Genomic DNA, 23,174 nt, shown 5'->3' with positions numbered 1-23,174 from the left:
CCCTATACACGCTTGAAATGATTCTACTACCATTATCTGAATTATACGCTTTTCTAAATAGCTCTATCAAGCATGTACTTGCCTTGGTTACATTTTTAAGCGTCTTATTAACATATTGTCGCATCTGTAAATACCGATAAAAATCTTGTTTTTTTAATAAGTGTTTCTCTTTAAGCATTTCAAAACTGAACAGTGTTCCTTCTTTCATTATGTTGCAAAGAACTGTTATTCCTTTAGCTGTCCAGTCCTTAAATCTAGCATCCAATTTATTTGGTGTAAAATCTGAGTCATATGCACACCATTTAATATTTGCAATATCTTCCTCTAGATTATATTCTTTTATAGTAGCTTTCCGTATTCTAAGAGTCAATTTCACCCATGGGTTATCAATAGTATTTATGTACCTTTGCAGGTTGTTGTCAGCCAAAATTGCTTGTATGGGGATGGGAAGTACCCGCTCCTCAATGTTTTTCCATTGAGTGTCATATGATGGGTTGCACCAACATATCACAGCTCTCAACTGTGCTGCAAGATAATAATCTCTAAGAGAAGGCAAGCCCCATCCTCCTTTTCCTTTGCTAATTGCAAAGTTTTGAGATGAACTCTAGGCCTTTTACCCTGCCAAATATACCTTGATAACATCTTGTTCCATTCATTGAATTGATTTTGATTAATCTCTATTGGTGAGGTCTGAAAGAGATATAACAGTCTGGGCAGTATATTCATTTTAATAGACTCAATCCTTGAACTGAGACTGAAAAAAGGAATCGGGTTCCATCTTGCCATATCTTCCTTAATTTTTTTATATAAAGGCTGATAATTACATTCTGATAATTTTGCCAAATCTTTTGGCATAATGATGCCCAAATATTTGAAAGACTCTGTGTGCCATGCCCAGAGATATCTACTTTCAATTTCTCTTGGTGGGCTATAGTAATATGAAAGTAATTGGGTTTTATCTATGTTGATCTTGTATCCTGATAATTGACCATATTGTTCAAAGGATTGCATCAATTTAGGTAAAGAGTATGTTGGTTGCCCTAGATTGATCAAAATGTCATCCGCGTAACAAGCCAATTTATGCTCTGTCCCTTTAATAGTAATTCCCCTGATATCTTCATTTTGTCTGATGTTTTGAGCTAATGGTTCCAGATATAATGCGAAGAGTAGCGGTGAGCATGCACAGCCTGTCTCATGCCCCTTTCCAGGGTAAGACTATTTGATAAATATCCATTGATTTTAATCCTAGCAGTGGGGTTGTCATATAGTGCCTGTACAGTTTTAATAGTTGTGTCTTGGAAACCAAATCTATGTAAAATTCTGTAAAGAAAATTCCAATTAACCGAATCAAATGCTTTTTCAGCATCCACGCTTATCACTATTGCTTCGATTTTATTTTTTGTATATGATCCATAATGTGAAGTGTCCTTCGTATATTGTCTTGTGTTTGGCATTGTTGTATAAAACCTGTCTGATCGTTACGTATCAGTATGGGTAGAAACTCCTCTAATCGTTTGGCCATGATGGAGGTAAATAATCTATAATCTACATTAAGAACGGATATTGGTCTAAATGACCCACATTCCATTTTATCCTTGCTTTCTTTCGGTATAGCTGAGATTATTGCTTCCTTCCAACTGGGTGGCATTTGTGCCTTTTTTAGAGCCCAGTTCAGTGTGGGGAATAAAACAGGAATTAACTTATTTTTAAATTCTTTGTACCACTCTGCCGTTTACCCATCTGATCCTGATGACTTGCTTAATTTAAGCATACTAATTGCAGCTTTTAATACAACTTCAGTTACATCAGCAGTCATCGTTCTATTTTGTTCTTCACTTAAAGTGGGTAACTCTAGAGAATTCAAGAAGGTGTCAATTTGGGTTATGCTTCCCCCTGGAACTTTGGAATATACAGTTTTGTAAAACACTTCAAAAGCTTCTTGAATTTCACTTAGCTTATTTTTTATCATTTTCGTTCTTGGGTCCCTAATTCTATGAATTGTATTTTCTGCTATCTTTTTTTTTCAGTTTCCATGCCAGTATTTTCATAGACTTTGATCCACTTTCATAATGTCTCTGTTTCAGAAACATTAATTTTTTCCTGATTTCTTGTGTAGCCAAACTATTTATTTCATTAATTAACCATCCCATGTTACTTCACTCCTGATGAAGGGTTTCGGCCTGAAATGTCATCACTACCTCCTCCCATAGATGCTGTCTGGCCTGCTGAGTTCTGCCAGCATTTTGTGTTTTTATTAATTTCATTCCTAATTTTTAAAATTTCCCCTAATGTATCCTGTGCCAAATTTAATTTGTGTTTTTTTCTCTCGTTCCTTCAGCCTATTTTGTAATTCCTCTAATGTTTTATTCCTTATTTTTTTTCTTATATGAAGATTTCACTATAATTTTCCCTCTTAAGACAGCCTTCAGAGTATCCCATAAAATGGGAGGTGAAACCTCTCCATTATCATTCAATTCTAAGTAGGGACCAATTTCTTTTTTAATTTGTTCCTTAAAGTACGGATCATTGAGTAGACTTGAATTTAGTTTCCAAATAGTATTCTTTGGTTGTAGGTCAAAATCAACAGATAACTATATAGGTGCATGGTCACTTACATCTATTGTCCCAATTCCACAGGTGTTTGTTTTGTCTTTGTCTTTTCCAAATGTTATGAAATAGGTTATTCTTGTATATTCCAAATGGGGAGCAGAATAATGAGTGTAATCCCTTCTGTTGGAGAAAAGGTCCCTCCATTTATCAATTAAACCAACATCCCCAAAAAGTGTATTAACTTGCTTATGTAAGGATTTTGTTTCATAGGTTTTTCTATTGGAAGATTCTAAGTTTGGTTGTAATTGTAAATTTAAGACTCCCCCACATATCAGGAGACCTTCTGTTTCTGCTACCATAATATCAGTAATTTTCTGAAAGAAACCAATATCACTTCCCGGGGGTGCATATATATTCAATAGAGTAAGTGAATTTCCGTCTATATTCCCCCTTACCAGAACATATCTGCCCTCTTTATCTCCCATTTTGAATATTTTTTCAAAATTTAGCTTACTTGTACTTGAGATAAGAATAGCAACTCCTCTCCTATGTCCTGATTTATATGAGAAGAAAAACAAGTTAGTGACGCCTATTCTCTTTAGTTTTCTATGCTCATTATCATTTAAATGAGTTTCCTGTAAATATAAAGGTAAGGGGAGGGAAGTTCAAGGGGGATATTAGAGGAAGGTTTTTTACTCAGAGAGTGGTTGGTGCTTGGAATGTACTGCCTGAATCAGTGGTGGAGGCAGACACACTAGTGAAGTTTAAGAGACTACTAGACAGGTATATAGAGGAATTTAAGGTGGGGGTTATATGAGAGGCAGGGTTTGAGGGTCGGCACAACATTGTGGGCCGAAGGGCCTGTAATGTGCTGTACTATTCTATGTTCTATGTTTATATGACATGGGCTTGTTCTTTTTTCATTTTGGATAAAATTCTATTATGTTTGATTGGATTTAAAAGCCCATTGACAGTAAAATAAATGAATTTTACTTTGTCCTTAGCCATTTGTATTTATCTGTCAATGTATCATTGAAATTAGCAGAATAAAACTTAATCGAACTACTCCCTGAACAAATAAGAACCAAAAAACGCAAATAATAACAAAAATGACAACGAACTGTGATTCCAAGGCTGAGGTCTCTAGTAGTTGACCCTGCGTTGAGCTAGAGGAAATGTCTAGCTGTGGGGGATAACCCCTCCTACTTGTGAGTTGAGGGCCCCCATTGCAGTATTCATAAAAGTCAGTGAACAAATCAATTACACAGAAAAGATTTCCCTGTGTACTCTTCCTATATATATATATATATATATATATATATATATATATACACACACACACATATATTACATACATACATATATATGCACACATATATATATTCTCATTTTGGTGGGGAAAAAGGAGTAAGTGAGCAAATAAAGAATAACAACTAAGTAATATAAAATCCACATTATAATAAGTATTTCTTGAGATAGGTATATCACCGTCTACTTTTGCTTCCGTTTAACTTCTCAACATTTTTAAAGTTAGCCAAACCTTATGGCTCTTCTGAAGGGGGCGAGGACTGTCTTTGGGAAACTCCCAGTCTCTTCCTGATATATTTCTCTTGGCCTCGTCCCGTCTCCCGCCTTCTCGATTCTCGCACTATTTCCCAAGTGGAGCAGAATAATTCCTCTGCCAGACTTTTCCTCGGTTTGATCACGTTGACGGGCAACCCTCTGGCCTTCATGTCTGTAGTTGCCTCTTCCACTGTCTGGTACAACTGCGACCCATCTTCATAAAACACTCGAAGTTTATCAGGGTACGGAGTTTGAAATCTAATCCTTTCTTGCTTTAGTACTTGCTTTACTTCAGAGTATTCTTTACGTTTCTGCAGGATCGCGGGGGGGGGGGGGTTATCTTGTCGAAATATATTAATTTATCGCCTATAAACACCCTCTTCTTACCCCAGGCCCTTCGTAGAATCTCCGCCTTGGTACTGCACCGAAGGAATTTAATTATTATTGAGTGTGGCTTATCTGCTCTATCTCGGGTAGGCTTTGGCACTAGCGCACGATGCGCTCTCTCAGTTTCCAGCTCCATAGTCGAGGGAAGCTCCAGCGCATCCCACAGCAACTTTCTGACAAACTCCGTCATAGACGAGCCCTCCGCTCCTTCGGGAACGTTGTATATTCTGATATTTTTCCGCCGTGATCTTCCCTCCAGGTCAAACAGTTTACCTTCTTGGTGATTTAATATTTTTATCGTCTTACTCAGTATTCATTCCACGTTTTGAACGCGATCTTCCACCTTCTCAATTCGAGTCTCTGCCGCCGCTATTTTTTGATTGACGTTGGTGAGCTCTGACTTAATATCATGTAGCTGCTGCTTTACATCTTTCTGGAACTCCCTTATCTCTTTCAGAATTTTGATCATATTCACCGCTTTGCCTGAACGAGGCCCAGCGTCCGCCTCGCTCACACGCGGTCGGGTCGGAGAGCCACTCACTGCACTCCTCTCGGCCGCAGGCTCCGCAGTGTCTCTTTTTTTATTTCCATTCTTTTTCCCATTCTTGCCCCTCTTTTCAGTTCAAATATTTTTCGAAAAATACTATATTTGATGGGTTAACGGGGCTTAATACACGTTTTTCCGGAGGAGCTAGAGACTTAAGCTGCCATTCTCGATGATGACATCACCGGAAATCCCCCTTATCTATATTCTTTCAATTTTATTATTACCTTTCCTGTAAATAGGAGATCAGAACTGCACACAATACTTTAACTTGAGCCTCACAACTTGTCTTTGTCTATGAAAGTTCTCAGTCACCCAGGTCATTGTATAGCAAGCAGTAGTAAATCAAGGTATCTGGATTTGCTGTGCTGTCTAGTAGATGTTTTGCCACTCATCCAAGAAGCTTCTCCAGTTCTGATGCATGTTGGGTAGTTTTCTGGCATAAATTCAGTGAGCTGTTTAAAGGTACAGCAATCACATGAGGGTTGTTAAGATTTGTAGAGGTAATGAGAGGCTCACTAGTCTTATCTTTGCATGAATGAAGGTGTAAACTGTTGTGGAGACACCAGGTAGAGATGTCAGGACTGCACTGGTGTCATACTCCACAACCTCTGTTCAGGGGTGGGTTTCCCAGTTTCATAAAGATGTCTTCTTTAACCCCTCTTTCAAACCACCTGTCCTCCCTGTCCAAAATATGCATACACGAGGAAATCTGCAGATGCTGGAAATTCAAACAACAACACACACAAAATGCTGGTGGAACACAGCAGGCCAGGCAGCATCTATAGGGAGAAGCGCTGTCGATGTTTTGGGCCGAGACCCTTCATCAGGACTAACCGAAAGGAAAGATAGTAAGAGATTTGAAAGTAGTGGGGGGAGGGGGAGATGCGAAATGATAGGAGAAGACCGGAGGGGGTGGGATGAAGCTAAGAGCTGGAAAGGTGACTGGCGAAAGTGATACAGAGCTGGAGAAGGGAAAGGATCATGGGACGGGAGGCCTCAGGAGAAAGAAAGGAGGGGGGGGGAGCACCAGAGGGAGATGGAGAACAGGCAAACAACTAAATATATCAGGGATGGGGTAAGAAGGGGAGGAGGAGCATTAACGGAAGTTAAAGAAGTCAATGTTCATGCCATCAGGTTGGAGGCTACCCAGCCGGTATATAACGTGTTGTTCCTCTAACCTGAGTGTGGATTCATTTTGACAGTAGAGGAGGCCATGGATAGACATATCAGAATGGGAATGCGACGTGGAATTAGAATGTGTGGCCACTGGGAGATCCTGCTTTTTCTGGCGGACCGAGCGTAGGTGTTCAGCGAAACGGTCTCCCAGTCTGCGTTGGGTCACACCAATATATAAAAGGCCACACCAGGAGCACCGGACACAGTATACCACACCAGCCGACTCACAGGTGAAGTGTCGCCTCACCTGTAAGGACTGTCTGGGGTCCTGAATGGTGGTGAGGGAGGAAGTGTAAGGGCAGGTGTAGCACTTGTTCCGCTTACAAGGATAAGTGCCAGGAGGGAGATCGGTGGGAAGGGATGGGGGGGGACGAGTGGACAAGGGAGTTGTGTAGGGAGCGATCCCTGCAGAAAGCAGAAAGGGGGGGGAGGGAAAGATGTGCTTGGTAGTGGGATCCCGTTGGAGGTGGCGGAAGTTATGGAGAATTATACGTTGGACCTGGAGGCTGGTGGGGTGGTAGGTAAGGACAAGGGGAACCCCTCTCGAGTGGGGTGGCGGGTGGATGGGGTGAGGGCAGATGTGCGGGAAATGGGAGAGATGCGTTTGAGAGCAGAGTTGATGGTGGATGAAGGGAAGCCCCTTTGTTTAAAAAAGGAAGACATCTCCTTCGTCCTGGAATGAAAAGCCTCATCCTGAGAGCAGATGCGGCGGATACGGAGGAATTGTGAGAAGGGGATAGCATTTTTGCAAGAGACAGGTTGGGAAGAGGAATAGTCCAGGTAGCTGTGAGAGTCAATAGACAATAGACAATAGACAGTAGGTGCAGGAGTAGGCCATTCGGCCCTTCTAGCCAGCACTGCCATTCACTGTGATCATGGCTGATCATACACAATCAGTACCCCATTCCTGCCCTCTCCCCATATCCCTTGACCCCGCTATCTATAAGAGCTCTATCTAACTCTCTCTTGAATGCATCCAGAGACTTGGCCTCCACTGCCTTCTGGGGCAGAGCATTCCACATATCCACCACTCTCTGGGTGAAAAAGTTTTTCTGCATCTCTGTTCTAAATGGCCTACCCCTTATTCTTAAACTGTGGCCTCTAGTTCTGGACTCACCCATCAGCGGGAACATGCTTCCGGTTCCAGTGTGTCCAATCCCTTAATAATCTTATATGTTTCAATCAGATCCCCTCTCATCCTTCTAAATTCCAGTGTATACAAGCCCAGTTGCTCCAATCTTTCAACATATGACAGTCCCGCCATTCCAGGAATTAACCTTGTGAACCTATAAGTCTGTAAGCTTATAGTAGATATCAGTAGTTAGGCCATCTCCAGAGATGGAGACATAAAGATCAAGAAAGGGGAGGGAGGTGTCGGAAATGGACCAGGTAAATTTGAGGGCAGGGTGAAAGTTGGAGGCAAAGTTAATGAAATTGATGAGCTCAGCATGCGTGCAAGAGGCAACGCCAATGCAGTCGTCGATGTAGCGAAGGAAAAGAGGGGGATGGATACCGGTATAGAATTGGAACATGGACTGTTCCACAAAGCCAACAAAAAGGCAGGCATAACTGGGACCCATACAGGTGCCCATGGCTACGCCCTTGGTTTGGAGGAAGTGGGAGGAGCCAAAGGAGAAATTATTGAGAGTAAGAACTAATTCTGTTAGACGGAGGAGAGTGGTGGTAGAGGGGAATTGGTTAGGTCTGGAATCCAAAAAAAAGTGAAGAGCTTCGAGACCATCTCGGTGGGGGATGGAGGTATATAGGGACTGGACGTCCATGGTGAAAATAAGATGGTGGGGGCCAGGGAACTTAAAATCATTGAAAAAATTCAAAGCATGAGAAGTATCACAAACATAGGTGGGAAGAGATTGAACAAGGGGTGATAAGATAGTGTCAAGGTATGCAGAAATGAGTTCAGTAAAATATGCATATTGTTATCATCAAAGGAGAGTCCCTTGTCCTTTAAGCTACCCTGGCTGGGCCTTCATCAAGACAGCGCCAAACACCAGCTGGGACATCAGCAGTAAGAAGCAAAGCAAATGGAAAAACATAGACCTCCCGTGTGTAGCTGTGAATTCCCAGAGAAACTCAGAATGATTTCAACCAAACTCAAAATCCCTGCATTTTTCAACCCTACAAACACACCCAGACAGAAACTTAACATACCCAGAGCAGTATATGATATCCAGTGCGATGAGAACTGCACAGATCTGTATATCAGAGAGGCAAAACAACCACTTCACAAATGGATGGCCCCACATGGGACTAACACTTCGGGTCAAGATCTGGCTAAATATCTACTCCTAAAGGACACGGGGCACATAAGAACATAAGAAATAGGAGCAGGAGTCGGCCATCTGGACCATCGAGCCTGCTCCACCATTCAATAAGACCACGGCTGATCTGACCATGGACTCATCTCCACCTACCTGCCTTTTCCCCATAACCTTTAATTCCCCTACTACGCAAAAATCTATCCAGCACTGTCTTAAATATATTTACTGAGGAAGCCTCCATTGCTCCATTGGGCAGAGATTCCACAGATTCACCACTCTGGGAAAAGCAGTTTCTCCTCATCTCCATCCTAAATCTACTCCCTTGAATCTTGAGGCTATGGTCCTCTAGTTCTAGTCTCACCTTCCAGTGGAAACAACTTTCCTGCCTCTATATTATCTATCCCTTTTATAATTCTATACGTTTCTGACATATCCTCTCAGTCTTCTGAATTCCAGCGAGTACAGTCCCAGGCGATTCAATCTCATCGTCTAACCCCCTCATCTCTGGAATCAACCTGGTGAACCTCCTCTGCACCGCCTCCAAAACCAGTATATGCTTCCTCAAGTATGGAGACCAGAACTGCACACAGTACTCCAGGTGCGGCCTCACCAGTACCCTGTATAGTTGCAGCATAACCTCCCTGCTCTTAAATAGAATCCCTCTAGCAATGAAGGCCAACATTCCATTTGCCTTCTTGATAGCCTGCTGCACCTGCAAACCAACCTTCTGTGATTTATACACAAGCATTTCCAAGTCCTTCTGCACAGCAGCATGCTGCAATTTTTTTACAATTTAAGTAATAAACTGCTCTTTTATTTTTTCTTCCAAAGTGAATGACCACAAAGAAGAAGAGAGTGGTAGCGATAGGGGACTCAATAGTTAGAGGTACAGACAGGAGGTTCTGTGTTCGTGACAGAGACTCCCGGATGGTTTGTTGCCTCCCGGGTGCCAGGGTCAGGGATGTCTCTGATCGTGTGTACAGCATTCTGAAGTGGGAGGGTGAGCAGCCAGATGTCATGGTACACATCGGTACCAATGACGTAGGAAGAAAAAGTGAGGAGGTCCTGAAGAGTGAGTACAGAGAGCTTGGTAGGAAGTTGAAAAACAGGACCTCGAGGGTAGTAATCTCAGGATTGCTACCTGTGCCACGTGCCAATGAGGGTAAGAATAGGATGCTCTGGAGGATGAACACGTGGCTCAGGAACTGGTGTAGGGGGCAGGGTTTCAGATTTTTGGATCATTGGGACCTATTCTGGGGCAAGTGGGGCCTGTACACAAGAGAGACGGGTTACACCTGAACTACAGGGGGACCAATATCCTTGCAGGGAGGTTTGCTGGTGTTATCGGGGAGGGTTTAAACTAGATATGCAGGGAGATGGGAGCCAGAGTGCCAGAGCAGGTAGTGGAGTGGGGGTGAAAATAAATGATGTTACAAGTTCATGTAAAGTCAGAAATAGAAGGGTTGTTTGTAGTGGTAATAATCTTCTGAGGTGTGTCTATTTCAATGCGAGGAGTATTGTGGGGAAGGCAGAATAGCTGAGGGCGTGGATTGACACGTGGAATTATGACATTATAGCCATTAGTGAAACTTGGCTACAGGAGGGGCAGGACTGGCAGCTCAATGTTCCAGGGTTCCAATGTTTCAGACGTGATAGAGGCAGAGGGATGAAGGGTGGGGTGGGGGGGGGGTGGCATTGCTAGTCAGGGAAAATGTTACAGCAGTGCTCAGGCAGGACAGATTAGAGCACTTGTCTACTGAGGCCATATGGGAGGAGCTGAGAAACAGGAAAGGTATGACCACATTAATGGGGTAAATCTGACCACCCAATAGTCAGCGTGAATTGGAGGAGCAAATCTGCAGAGAGATAGCAGACAACTGCAGGAGACAGAAAGTTGTGATAGTAGAGGATTTTAATTTCCCACATATTGATTGGGACTCCCATACTGTTAAAGGTCTAGATGGGTTAGAGTTTGTAAAATGTGTTCAGGAAAGTTTTGTAAATCAATATATAGAGGTACCGACTAGAGAGGATGCAATATTAGATCTCCTATTAGGAAACGAGTTAGGACAGGTGACGGAAGTGTGTGTAGGGGAACACTTTGGTTCCAGTGATTATAACACCATTAGTTTCAACTTGGTCATGGATAAAGATAGATCTGCTCCTTGGGTTAAGGTCCTAAACTGAAAAAAGGCCAAATTTGAAGAAATGAGAAAGGATCTAAAAAGCGTGGTTTGGGACAGGTTGTTCTCTGGCAAGGATGTGATTGGTAAGTGGGAGGCCTTCAAAGGAGAAATTTTGAGAGTGCAAAGTTTGTATGTTCCTGTCAGGATTAAAGGCAAAGTGAATAAGAATAAGGAACCCTGGTTTTCGAGGGATATTGGAAATCTGATAAAGAAGAAGACAGAGATGTATAACATGTATAGGCAACAAGGAGCAAATAAGGTGCTTGAGGAGTATAAAAAATGCAAGAAAATACTTAAGAAAGAAATCAGGAAAGCTAAAAGACATGAGGTTCCTTTGGCAGTCAAGGTGAAGGATAATCCTAAAAGCTTTTACAGGTATATAAAGAGCAAAGGATAGTAAGGGATAAAATTGGTCCTCTTGAAGATCAGAGTGGTTGGCTATGTATGGAACCAAAAGAAATGGGGGAGATCTTAAATGGTTTTTTTGCGTCTGTATTTACTAAGGAAACTGGCAAGGAGCCTATGGGAATAAGGCAAACAAGTAGTGAGGTCATGGAACCTATACAGATTAAAGAGGAGGAGGTGTTTGCTGTCTTGAGGCAAATAAATCCCCAGGACCTGACAGGGTATTCCCTCGGACATTGAAGGAGACTAGTGTTGAAATTGCAGGGGCCCTGGCAGAAATATTTAAAATGTCAGTATTCACGGGTGAGGTGCTGGAGGATTGGAGGATAGCTCATGTTGTTCAATTGTTTAAAAAAGCCTCTAAAAGTAATCCGGGAAATTATAGGCCAGTAAGTTTGATGTCAGTAGTAGGTAAATTATTGGAAGGAGTACTAAGAGATAGGATCTACAAGTATTTGGATGGACAGGGACTGCTTAGGGAGTCAATATGGATTTATGCATGGTAGGTCATGTTTAACCAATCTATTAGAATTTTTCAAGGAGGTTACCAGGAAAGTGGATGAAGGGAAGGCAGTGGATGTTGTATATATGGACTTCAGTAAGGCCTTTGACAAGGTCCCGCATGGGAGGTTAGTTAGGAAGATTCAGTCACTAGGTATACATGGAGAGGTAGTAAATTGGATTAGACATTGGCTCAATGGAAGAAGCCAGAGAGTGGTAGTGGAGGATTGCTTCTCTGAGTGGAGGCCTGTGACTAGTGGTGTGCCACAGGGATCAGTGCTGGGTCCATTGTTATTTGTCATCTATATCAATGATCTGGATGATAATGTGGCAAATTGGATCAGCAAATTTGCTGATGATACAAAGATTGGAGGTGTACTGGACAGTGAGGAAGGTTTTCAAAGCTTGCAGAGGGATTTGGACCAGCTGGAAAAACGGGCTGACAAATGGCAGATGGAGTTTAATGCAGACAAGTGTGAGGTATTGCACTTTGGAAGGTCAAACCAAGGTAGAGCATACAAGGTAAATGGCAAGACACTGAGGAGTGCAGGAGTGCAGGAGAACAGAGGGATCTGGGAGTACAGATACAAAATTCCTGAAAAGTGGTGTCACAGGTAGATAAGGTCATAAAGAGAGCTTTTGGTACATTGGCCTTTATAAATCATATTGAGTATGAGTTGGAATGTTATGGTGAGGTTGATTAAGAGGACAAATTTGGAGTATTGTGTGCAGTTTTGGTCACCAAATTACAGGAAGGATATTAATAAGGTTGAAAGAGTGCAGAGAAGGTTTACAAGGATGTTGCCGGGACTTGAGAAACTGAGTTACTGAGAAAGGTTGAATAGGTTAGGACTTTATTCCCTGGAGCGTAGGAGAATGAGGGGAGATTTGATAGAGGTGTATAAAATTATGATGGGTATAGATAGAGAGAATGCAAGCAAGCTTTTTCCACTGAGGCTAGGGGAGAAAAAAAAAAACAGAGGACATGGGTTAAGGGTGAAAAGGGAAAAGTTTAAAGGGAACATTAGGGGGAGCTTCTTCACACAGAGAGTGGTGGGAGTGTGGAATGAGCAACCAGTTGAATTGGTGAATGCAGACTCACTTTTAACATTTAACCATGTAACCATATAACAATTACAGCACAGAAACAGGCCATCTTGGCCTTTCTAGTCCATGCCGAACACTTACACTCACCTAGTCCCACCGATATGGGCACTCAGCCCATAACCCTCCATTCCTTTCCTGTCCATATACCTATCTAATTTTACTTTAAATGATAATATCGAACTTGCCTCTACCACTTCTACTGGAAGCTCGTTCCGCACAGCTACCACTCTCTGAGTAAAGAAGTTCCCCCTCGTGTTACCCTTAAACTTTTGCCCCCTAACTCTCAATTCATGTCCTCTTGTTTGAATCTCCCCTACTCTCAATGGAAAAAGCCTATTCATGTCAACTCTATTTATCCCCCTCATAATTTTAAATACCTCTATCAAGTCCCCCCTCAACCTTCTACACTCCAAAGAATAAAGACCTAACTTGTTCAACCTTTCCCTGTAACCTAGGTGCTGAAACCCAGATAACATTCTAGTAAATCTTCTCTGTACTCTCTCTATTTTGTTGACATCTTTCCTATAATTCGGTGACCAGAACTGTACACAATACTCCAAATTTGGTCTTACCAATGCTTTGTATAATTTTAACATTACATCCCAACTCCTATACTCAATGCTCTGATTTATAAAGGCCAGCATACTAAAAGCTTTTTTCACCACCCTATCCACATGAGATTCCACCTTCAGGGAACTATGCACCATTATTCCTAGATCACTCTGTTCTACTGCATTCTTCAATGCCCTACCATTTACCATTCATGTCCTATTTTGATTAGTCCTGCCAAAATGTAGCACCTCACACTTAATCAGCATTAAACTCCATCTGCCATCATTCAGCCCACTCTTCTAACTGGCCTAAATCTCTCTGCAAGCTTTGAAAACCTACTTCATTATCCACAACACCACCTATCTTAGTATCATCTGCATACTTACTAATCCAATTTACCACCCCATCATCCAGATCATTAATGTATATGACAAACAACATTGGACCCAGTACAGATCCCTGAGGCACACCACTAGTCACCGGCCTCCAACCTGACAAACAGTTATCCACCACTACTCTCTGGCATCTCCCATCCAGCCACTGTTGAATCCATTTTACTACTTCAATATTAATACCTAACGATTGAACCTTCCTAACTAACCTTCCGTGCGGAACCTTGTCAAAGGTCTTACTGAAGTCCATATAGACAACATCCACTGCTTTACCCTCGTCAACTTTCCCCGTAACCTCTTCAAAAAATTCACTAAGATTTGTCAAACATGACCTTCCACGCACAAATCCATGTTGACTGTTCCTAATCAGACCCTGTCTATCCAGATAATTATATATATCATCTCTATGAATACTTTCCTTTAATTTACCCACCACTGATGTCAAACTTACAGGCTGATAATTGCTAGGTTTACTCTTAGAACCCTTTTTAAACAATGGAATCACATGAGCAATACGCCAATCTTCCAGCATCATCTCCGTTTCTAATGACATTTGAAATATTTCTGTCAGAGCCCCTGCTATTTCTACACTAACTTCCCTCAAGGTCCTAGGGAATATCCTGTCAGGATCCGGAGACTTATCCACTTTTATATTTTTTTTAAAGCACCAGTAATTCCTCTTCTTTAATCACCATCATTTTCATAACTTCCCTACTTGTTTCCCTTACCTTACACAATTCAATATCCTTCTCCTTAGTGAATACCGAAGAAAAGAAATTGTTCAAAATCTCCCCCATCTCTTTTGATTTCACATATAGCTGTCCACTCTGATTCTCTAAGGGACCAATTTTATCCCTCACTATCATTTTGCTATTAATATAACTGTAGAAACCCTTTGGATTTATTTCCACCTTACTTGCCAAAGCAACCTTGTATCTTCTTTTAGCTTTTCTAATTTCTTTCTTAAGATTCTTTTTACATTCTTTATATTCCTTGAGCACCTCATTTACTCCATGCTGCCTGTATTTATTGTAGATATCTCTCTTTTTCGCAACAGAACAGTACAGCCCCTTTAGCCCAGAATGTTGTGCCAACCTTTTAATGTATTCTAAGATCAATCTAGCCTTTTTCTCACACATCTTTAACCTATCCATGTATCTATCTAAGAGTCTCTTAAATGTCCCTAATGTATCTAACTCTATCACCAGCCTTGGCAGCCTGTTCCACTTGCCCACCACTCTCTGTGCAAATAAAACTACCTCTGACATCCCCTGTACTTTTCCTCCAATCACCTTGTATTAGCCATTTCCACCCTGGGAAAAGTCTCTGGCTGTCCACTCGATACATGCTTCTTATCATCTTGTATACCTCTATCAACTGATACATGGAGAACAGTTCCCTCTCTTCGGTATTCAGCACTGAGAGGGAAGTGAGGACAATATAAGTGAGGTTGATGTTCTGGAGCATGTTGATATTAAGGGAGAGGAGATGCATTAGGATGCATCTAAATACATTAGGATGCATCCTAAATGCATCCTAAAATACATTAGGATGGATAAGTCCCCGGGGCCTGACGGAATATTCCCCAGGCTGCTCCACCAGGTGAGGGAAGAGATTGCTGAACCTCTGGCTAGGATCTTTATGTCCTCGTTGTCCACGGGAATGGTACCAGAGGACTGGAGGGAGGCGAATGTTGTCTCCTTGTTCAAAAAAGGTAGTAGGGGTAGTCCAAGTAATTATAGACCAGTGAGCCTTACGTCTGTGGTGGGAAAGCTGTTGGAAAAGATTCTTAGAGATAGGATCTATGGGCATTTAGAGAATCATGGTCTGATCAGGGACAGTCAGTATGGCTTTGTGAAGGGCAGATCGTGCCTAACAAGCCTGATAGAGTTCTTTGAGGAGGTGACCAGGCACAGAGATGAGGGTAGTGCAGTGGATGTGATCTACATGGATTTTAGTAAGGCATTTGACAAGGTTCCACACGGTAGGCTTATTCAGAAAGTCAGAAGGCATGGGATCCAGGGAAGTTTGGCCAGGTGGATTCAGAATTGGTTTGCCTACAGAAGGCAGAGGGTCGTGGTGGAGGGAGTACATTCAGATTGGAGGGTTGTGACTAGTGGTGTCCCACAAGGATCTGTTCTGAGACCTCTTCTTTTCATGATTTTTATTACCAACCTGGATGTTGGGGTAGAAGGGTGGGTTGGCAAGTTTGCAGATGACACAAAGGTTGGTGGTGTTGTAGATAGTGTAGAGGATTGTCGAAGATTGCAGAGAAACATTGATAGGATGCACAAGTGGGCTGAGAAGTGGCAAATGGAGTTCAACCTGGAGAAGTGTGAGGTGGTACACTTTGGAAGGACAAACTCCAAGGCAGAGTATAAAGTAAATGGCAGGATACTTGGTAGTGTGGAGGAGCAGAGGGATCTGGGGGTACATGTCCACAGATCCCTGAAAGTTGCCTCACAAGTAGATAGGGTAGTTAAGAAAGCTTATGGGGTGTTAGCTTTCATAAGTCGAGGGATAGAGTTTAAGAGATGCGATGTAATGATGCAGCTCTATAAAATTCTAGTTAGGCCACACTTGGAGTACTGTGTCCAGTTCTGGTTGCCTCACTATAGGAAGGATGTAGAAGCATTGGAAAGGGTACAGAGGAGATTTACCAGGATGCTGCCTGGTTTAGAGAGTATGGATTATGATCAGAGATTAAGGGAGCTAGGGCTTTACTCTTTGGAGAGAAGGAGGATGAGAGGAGACATGATAGAGGTGTTCAAGGTATTAAGAGGAATAGACAGAGTGGACAGCCAGCACCTCTTCCCCAGGGCACCACTGCTCAGTACAAGAGGACATGGCTTTAAGGTAAGGGGAGGGAAGTTCAAGGAGGATATTAGAGGAAGGTTTTTCACTCAGAGAGTGGTTGGTGCTTGGAATGCACTGCTTGAATCAGTGGTGGAGGCAGATACACTAGTGAAGTTTAAGAGACTACTAGACAGGTATATGGAGGAATTTAAGGTGGGGGGTTATATGGGAGGCAGGGTTTGAGGGTCAGCACAACATTATGGGCCGAAGGGCCTGTAATGTGTTGTTCTATTCTATGTTCTAACAGAGAGAAGGGGGCAAGAGATGGGGAAGGTGAGACATTGGGGGGCAAGACTGGAGGAGAGAGAGACTGGGGAGTAGAGAGAGTGGGGGTAGAGAGCGAGTGGGGAAGAGAGAGTGGGGGTAGAGAGTGAGTGGGGAGAGAGAGAGTGGGGGGCTGAGAGAGTAGGGGTCAGAATATGGATCACGTGCGATTAGTTTAACTTATCATTGTGTTAAGCACCAACGTGGTGAGGCAAAGGGTCGGTCGCTGTGCTGTATTGGTTTGTGTTCTGTGATCGGTGCCTCTCAGTGAGGCCACTTGCCACTCTGAGCCCACGTCTGAATGCTGTTTGGGTCTTGTTGTGTACAGGCAGAGGGAGTCTGGGTGGAGCTGAACATTGTGTGATTATCAGTGAACATCCCCTCGACTGACCTTCTGATAGAGGGAAGGTCACTGATGAAACAGTTGAAGATGGCTGGGCCCAGGACACTGTCCCGAGGATCTCCTGCAGTGATGTCCTGGGCCGGGATGGTGGACGTCTAACACCCATACTCTCTGTGTAAGGTGTAACTCACAGCTCTGGAGAAGGTCATTAGCAAAGGATATTAAGAGATGGACAAGCATGTCTGACTCCACCAAAGGCTGGTGGAGGAACACTAACTGACCTGCACACAGAACAGTGCTGTTTTAAACATGTTCAACACCAGGCACTTACTATATTTGAGAGAGCTGATACTGCAGTGTGGTAGGCTTCAGAGATCAGATACTCATCGACATCAGTGAAGGATGGTGCGTCTGTCACTGGCACTTCCTCCTTGGCCTTCCCCGCCACCTTGACTGGTAACTTGCTTTTCTCCTTCACAATCATGCTGGACGAGGGAATGCGATACGGCACGAGAGGAACTCTGTGAGAAAGCAAAGCGACAAGCTGGCATTGAATGCTGTAGCCTATCTTGAGGTAATACTAGTGACAGATGTGAACTGGAGAGAGCAAGAGAGCTGAGGGCAAGGCTCTGACACACATGAGTAACAATCAACTAATAATGAGTGGTAAAGAGGCTTTGAGGATTGCACAATCATCTTACAGCACCGATGATCACTACTCAGGGTTCAATTCTTGTCACTGCTGTAGGGTGTCTGTACACTTTCCCCATGACTGTGTGTTTCCTCTGGGTGCTCTGGTTTCCTCCCACATTCCAAAGACAAATGGTTTAGTGTCAGTGAGTTGTGGGTATTCTACCCCAGCACCTTCTCGGACTGTGTTGATCATTGATGCAAGGATTAATGTACCATGTCTTAGAAGGTTTAGAAAAGATAGAGGAGGAGTTAAAAGAGCGAGGTGGGGGGGGGGGGGGGGAGTTGCATTGCTGATCAGAGACAATATCACAGCTGCACTCAGGGGAAACATAATGGAGGGATCAGACATCGAGTCCATTCGGGTAGAAGTCAGGAATGGGAAGGGTGCAATCACACTGATGGGGTTGTACTACAAACCCCCGAATGGTCAATGGGACATTGAGGAACAGATATGTAATCAGACAAAAGTAATGTGTAAAAATAATAGGGTTATTGTCATGGGGGATATCAACTTCCGAAATATAAACTGGGATCTTCTTAGTGCAAGGGGTTTAGATGGGGCAGAATATATTAAATACATCCAGGAAAGTTTCTTTAATCAGTATGTGGATGGTCCAGTGAGAGAAGGGTCTGTACTGGACCTGCTGTTGGGTAATGAGCCTGGCCAGGTGACTGACCTTTCAGTAGATGAACAGTCAATGAGTCCACAATTCCTTATATTTCAGGATAGCTATAGATAAGGATAGTGTGGTCCTTGTGAGAGCATTTTAAATTGGAGTAGGGAAAATATATGAGGGCATTAGGCAGGAACTAAGAAGCATTAATTGGGAACACCTTTTCTCTGGCAAATCCACATCAGACATGTGGAGGATGTTTACGATCAATTGAACAGAGTACAGGAAAAGTATGTTCCTGTTAGAAGAAAGAATGGGGATGGAAAGATAAGAGAACCTTGAATGTCCAGAGAGAGATGAAGAACTTAGTCAAGAAGAAAAAGGCAAAATATGTAAAGCTTTGGAAGTTAGGATCAAATTAAGCACATCAGGAGTATGAAGAAACCAGAAAAGAAGTAAAGGGTATTGGAAAAGCTAGGAGGGGGTATGAAAAGTCATTTACAAGTAGGATTAAGGTGAATTCCAAGACATTTATACATACATCAAGCAAGAGGATAGGTAGGGAGAGGGTGGGACCTCTCAAGGATAAAGAGAGGAACTTTTTTTGGATGCGGAGAATGCGAGTGAAGTACTTAGCTTCAGTACTTACCAAGGAAAAGGACGTAGAGGACCAGAAGATCAGTGCTGAGTGTTTAAATATGTTAGGGAGTTTAGAGGTCAAGGAGGAGGAAGTGTTCGGTCACCTAATGAATACTGAGGTGGTATGTCCCCAGGGCTTGATGGGATTTACCCCAGGTTATTGAGGGAGGCAAGAGACTAGATTGCTGGGTCCTTGACCAGTATCTTCATGTCCTCTCTAGCCACAAGCAAGGTCCCAGAGGACTGGTGAGTGGCTAATGTTATACCTTTGTTTAAGAAGGGAACAAGGGAAAATACTGGGAACAATATCCTGGCGAGTCTCAAGTCTCTTGTAGGGAAATTGCTGGAGAAAATTCTTTGGAATAGCATATATGAGAATATGGAAACCCATGGTCTAATTAGGGAGAGCCAGCATGGCTTTGTGTATGACAGAGCATGTCTTATCAACTTGATGAGAAAGATTGTTGAGGTTAAGACAGTGGATGTTGTCTACATCGATTTTAATAAGGCATTTGATAAAGTCCCTCATGGGAGGCTGATCATTAAGAAGCATGGGGTCTGTGATGAATTGGCTGTTTGGACTCTGAATTGGTTTGTGCAGAGGGTAGCGGTTGAAGGGACTTATTGGAGCTGGAGGTCTGTAACTAGAGATGTTCCACAGGGGATGTGTGGTATATAAATGACTTGGATGAAAATGCTAATGTGTGGGTTAGCACATTTGCAGATGACACCAAGATTGGTGGAGTTGTGGATAGTGTAGAAGATTGGCAAAGAAAACAGCAGAATAAAGATGAGTTGCTGATATGGGCAGAGAAATGACAAATGTAGTTTAACCCAGATAAGTGTGAGGTGCTGCACCTTGACAGGGCAAATACAAGGAGATAGTACACTGTTCAGGGCAAAATCCTAAACAGTGTTGCTGAGCAGAGAGATCTTTGGATCTAAGTTCATAGCTCATTGAAAATGGCTACACAGGTCGATAAGATGGTTAGGAATGCTTGCTTTAATAAGTTAGGCCATTGAGTTCAAAAGTCAGGAGGTTGTATTGCAACTGTATAAAAGTCTGGTGAGGCCACATCTGGAGTATTGCACACAGCTCAGGTTGCCCCACTATAGGAAGGATGTTGAGGGTGCAGAAATTTATCAGGATACTGCCTGGTTTAGAGGGCATGTGCTATCATGAGAGCCTGGATAAACACAGGCTATTTTCTCTGCACGTAGGCAGCTGTGGAGCCTAAGCCTTCAGACCATGACATGAGCAGAATTAGGACATTTGGCCCATCGAGTCTGCTCCGCTATTCAATCATGGCTGATCCTTTTTTTACCTCCTCCTCAACCCCATTCGTCAGCCTTCTCCGCGTAACCTTTGATCCCGTGCCCAATTAAGAACCTTTCAATTTCTGCCTTAAATACACCCAATGATCTGGCCTCCACAGCTGCCTGTGGTATTAAATTCCACAAATTCACCACCCTCTGGGTAAAGAAATTTCTCCACATCTCTGTTTTAAATGGACAAACCTCTTTCCTGAGGCTGTGCCCTTTTGTCCTAGACTCCCCCACCATGGGAAATAGCCTTTCCATATCTACTCTGTCTAGGCTTTTCAACTGTGAAAGGGTTAAATGAGATTCCTCCCCCATTCTTCTAAATTCCAGACCCAGTGCCATCAAACATTCCTCATATGATAACCCTTTCATTCCCGGAATCATCCTTAGGAACCTCCTCTGGATCCTCTAGGTATATTTACCCTTTATGTATATTTAAGGTAGAGGTTGATAGATTCTTGATTAGTCAAGGCACAAAGGAATACAAAGAGAAAGCAGGAGCTTGGGGCTGAGAGACAAATCGGACCAGACATGATGAAATGGCGGAGCGGACTGGATGGGCCAAATGACCTAATTCTGCTCCCATATCTTATGGTCATATGCGATGTGAGGGTTAAGAATTTTACTCCGAGAGTCATGGATGCCTGGAATGTGTTAGCTGGTATGGTGGGAGAGACAAATTTATTAGAGGTTTTTAAAAAGACATTTGGATCGGCATATGGATCTGAGAAAGATGGAGGGATATGGACATAATGTAGGTAGGAGGGATTAGTATTAGAATTTCTTTGATTTGCTTTTTAGCTGCTTTGGCACCACATTGTACCTGTTCCTGTGCTGTACTGTTCGATGTACTGCTGAAGATATATAAGACATTGGTGAGACTCCATTTCAGATTTAGATTTACATGTACATTGAAGCATACTGTGAAAAGTGTTCAGTTTTGGAATTTTGTGTTCAATTTTGTGCCCTGTTACTAAGGAAAGACATCTTGGGATCCTTCTTCACTTTGCCTGCTTGGGCAACCTCACGCTTTCTTTCTTGTGTTCTCTTGCATTTCTTATATTCCATAAGCACCTCATTTGTTTCTACATGCCTATATCTGCTATGCACCTCCTTTCTTGTTTCTAACCAGGGCCTCACTATCCCTTGGAAACCAATGCTCTCTACACCTGTATAACACCCTGGTTAAGATTTTCACTGCTGTGCTGTAGGTGTTCTGTAAGAACAGTTTATTCTGCTTTCAGCCTGTTTAAGTTTGAGCAGAGGTAAGAGGCTTTACTGTTCCACTTAGGAATGTGGCGTTAGCCAATCAGGATGGTGGAATTGGGAGAAGGTCCTGAAGAACACTGGTGTGGCGAGGGCTTTTCTGGGTGGGAGCTGGGAGATGACAGGAGAGAAGATGGCTGTTGCACAAGGTGAATGGCTTCAAGGAGGAAGGACCCATACTCTTGTTCGAGATAGATTTTGAGTGGCATTCAGAAGGTGCAGTGTGTGCATCGAAGCCAATGGCTTCTGGAAGATTTGAGCTCCACCGTGCTCATTGACTGTTTAATTACAATGGGCCCTTTTTGTTTTTTCCTTCTTTCCTTTAATAACTTTTTGCTTAAGTTAATACTCTGAAATACACTTCTTTATGATTGTATGCAGTGTACCATCTGTTATTTCTTGCTGAAAGGCGGTAAATCACACAGCATTCACACAAACTGGGTTTGGCTGGGCAAGACATCCCAACCTAACGGATTTGGCGGGTCCAAAGTCGTACACATCCTACATGTACGAAGCCCAAGAAAGGTGGGTTCTCACTGCAAAGTCCAGTGGCTGTTAGCCAGGGTCTAACAGGTAAAAAGGGGTTTCATCTGTTATCTTTACTTTTTATTCTGATTGGTATATACAAGCTTTGGGACATTGAACATAGAACAGTACATCAATGTAACAGACCATTTGGCTTACAATGTTGTGCTGAACCAGCTGAAAAGCGAATCAAAAATAGCCTAAAACTAATCTCTCCTACCTAAAGTGTCCACATCCCTCCATCTTCCTTTCATCCATGTGCCTACTGAAACAACTCTTAGAAGCCTCCAATGAACTTGCCTCTACCACCACACCAGGCAGCACATACCAGACATCCACAACTTCCTGAGTGAAAATGTTAGCCCTCACATCTCCTTTGAACCTACTCCCTCTCACCCTCAATGTGTGCACTTCGATGTGAGACATTTCAACCCTGGGAAACAGGTACTCCCTGTCCACTCTATCTATGCCTGTCATAATTTTGTAAACCTCTCTCAGATCTCCCCTCAGCCTCTGCTGCTCCAAGAAAACAACCCAAGTTTATCCAGCCTCTCAATGCCTTGACTAATAAAAGCAAGCATTCCATAAGTCTTCTGATCTACCCCATTGACCTGCATAGCCGCTGTCAAGAAGCCATGAACTTTTATTTGTAGATCTCTGCGCTTAGCAACATTGTTAAGGATCTTCCCCTTAACAGTGTACTATCTCCTTGCATTTGTTCTACCAAGGTGGAACATTTATCTGGGTAAAACTCCACCCGCCCTTCCTCAGCCCATATCTGCAACTGATCAATATCATCTTGTGTTCTTTGCCAGTCTTCTACACTATCCATAACTCCACTAATCTTGTTATTGTCCCCAAATTTACTCTCCACATTTTCATCTGGATCATTTATGTACATCGCAAACAGTCGAGGTCTCAGCACAGATCCCTGCGGAACTCCACTAATCACAGACCTCCAGCTCGATTAAGTCCCTTTAAGCACTACGCTCTGTCTTCTATCTGC

The 23,174-nt window shown here is 42.8% G+C and overlaps 1 protein-coding gene across 5 annotated transcripts in view; it reads right to left on the bottom strand.

Moving 5' to 3' along the window:
* The window catches only part of spef2 (sperm flagellar 2), a 685,307-nt gene that overhangs the window by 42,599 nt on the left and 619,534 nt on the right, over positions 1 to 23,174 (bottom strand). For all 5 annotated transcript variants that reach the window (XM_073047840.1, XM_073047842.1, XM_073047843.1 and 2 more), the window contains exon 29: positions 17,440 to 17,629. In XM_073047840.1, coding sequence (XP_072903941.1) covers positions 17,440 to 17,629 — 190 coding nt within the window. The remainder of the gene's footprint in view (positions 1 to 17,439; positions 17,630 to 23,174) is intronic.

This window comes from Hemitrygon akajei, chromosome 6, assembly GCF_048418815.1.
Source record: "Hemitrygon akajei chromosome 6, sHemAka1.3, whole genome shotgun sequence".
NCBI lineage: Eukaryota > Metazoa > Chordata > Chondrichthyes > Myliobatiformes > Dasyatidae > Hemitrygon > Hemitrygon akajei.
This window is presented reverse-complemented; position numbering and strand designations above follow the sequence as displayed.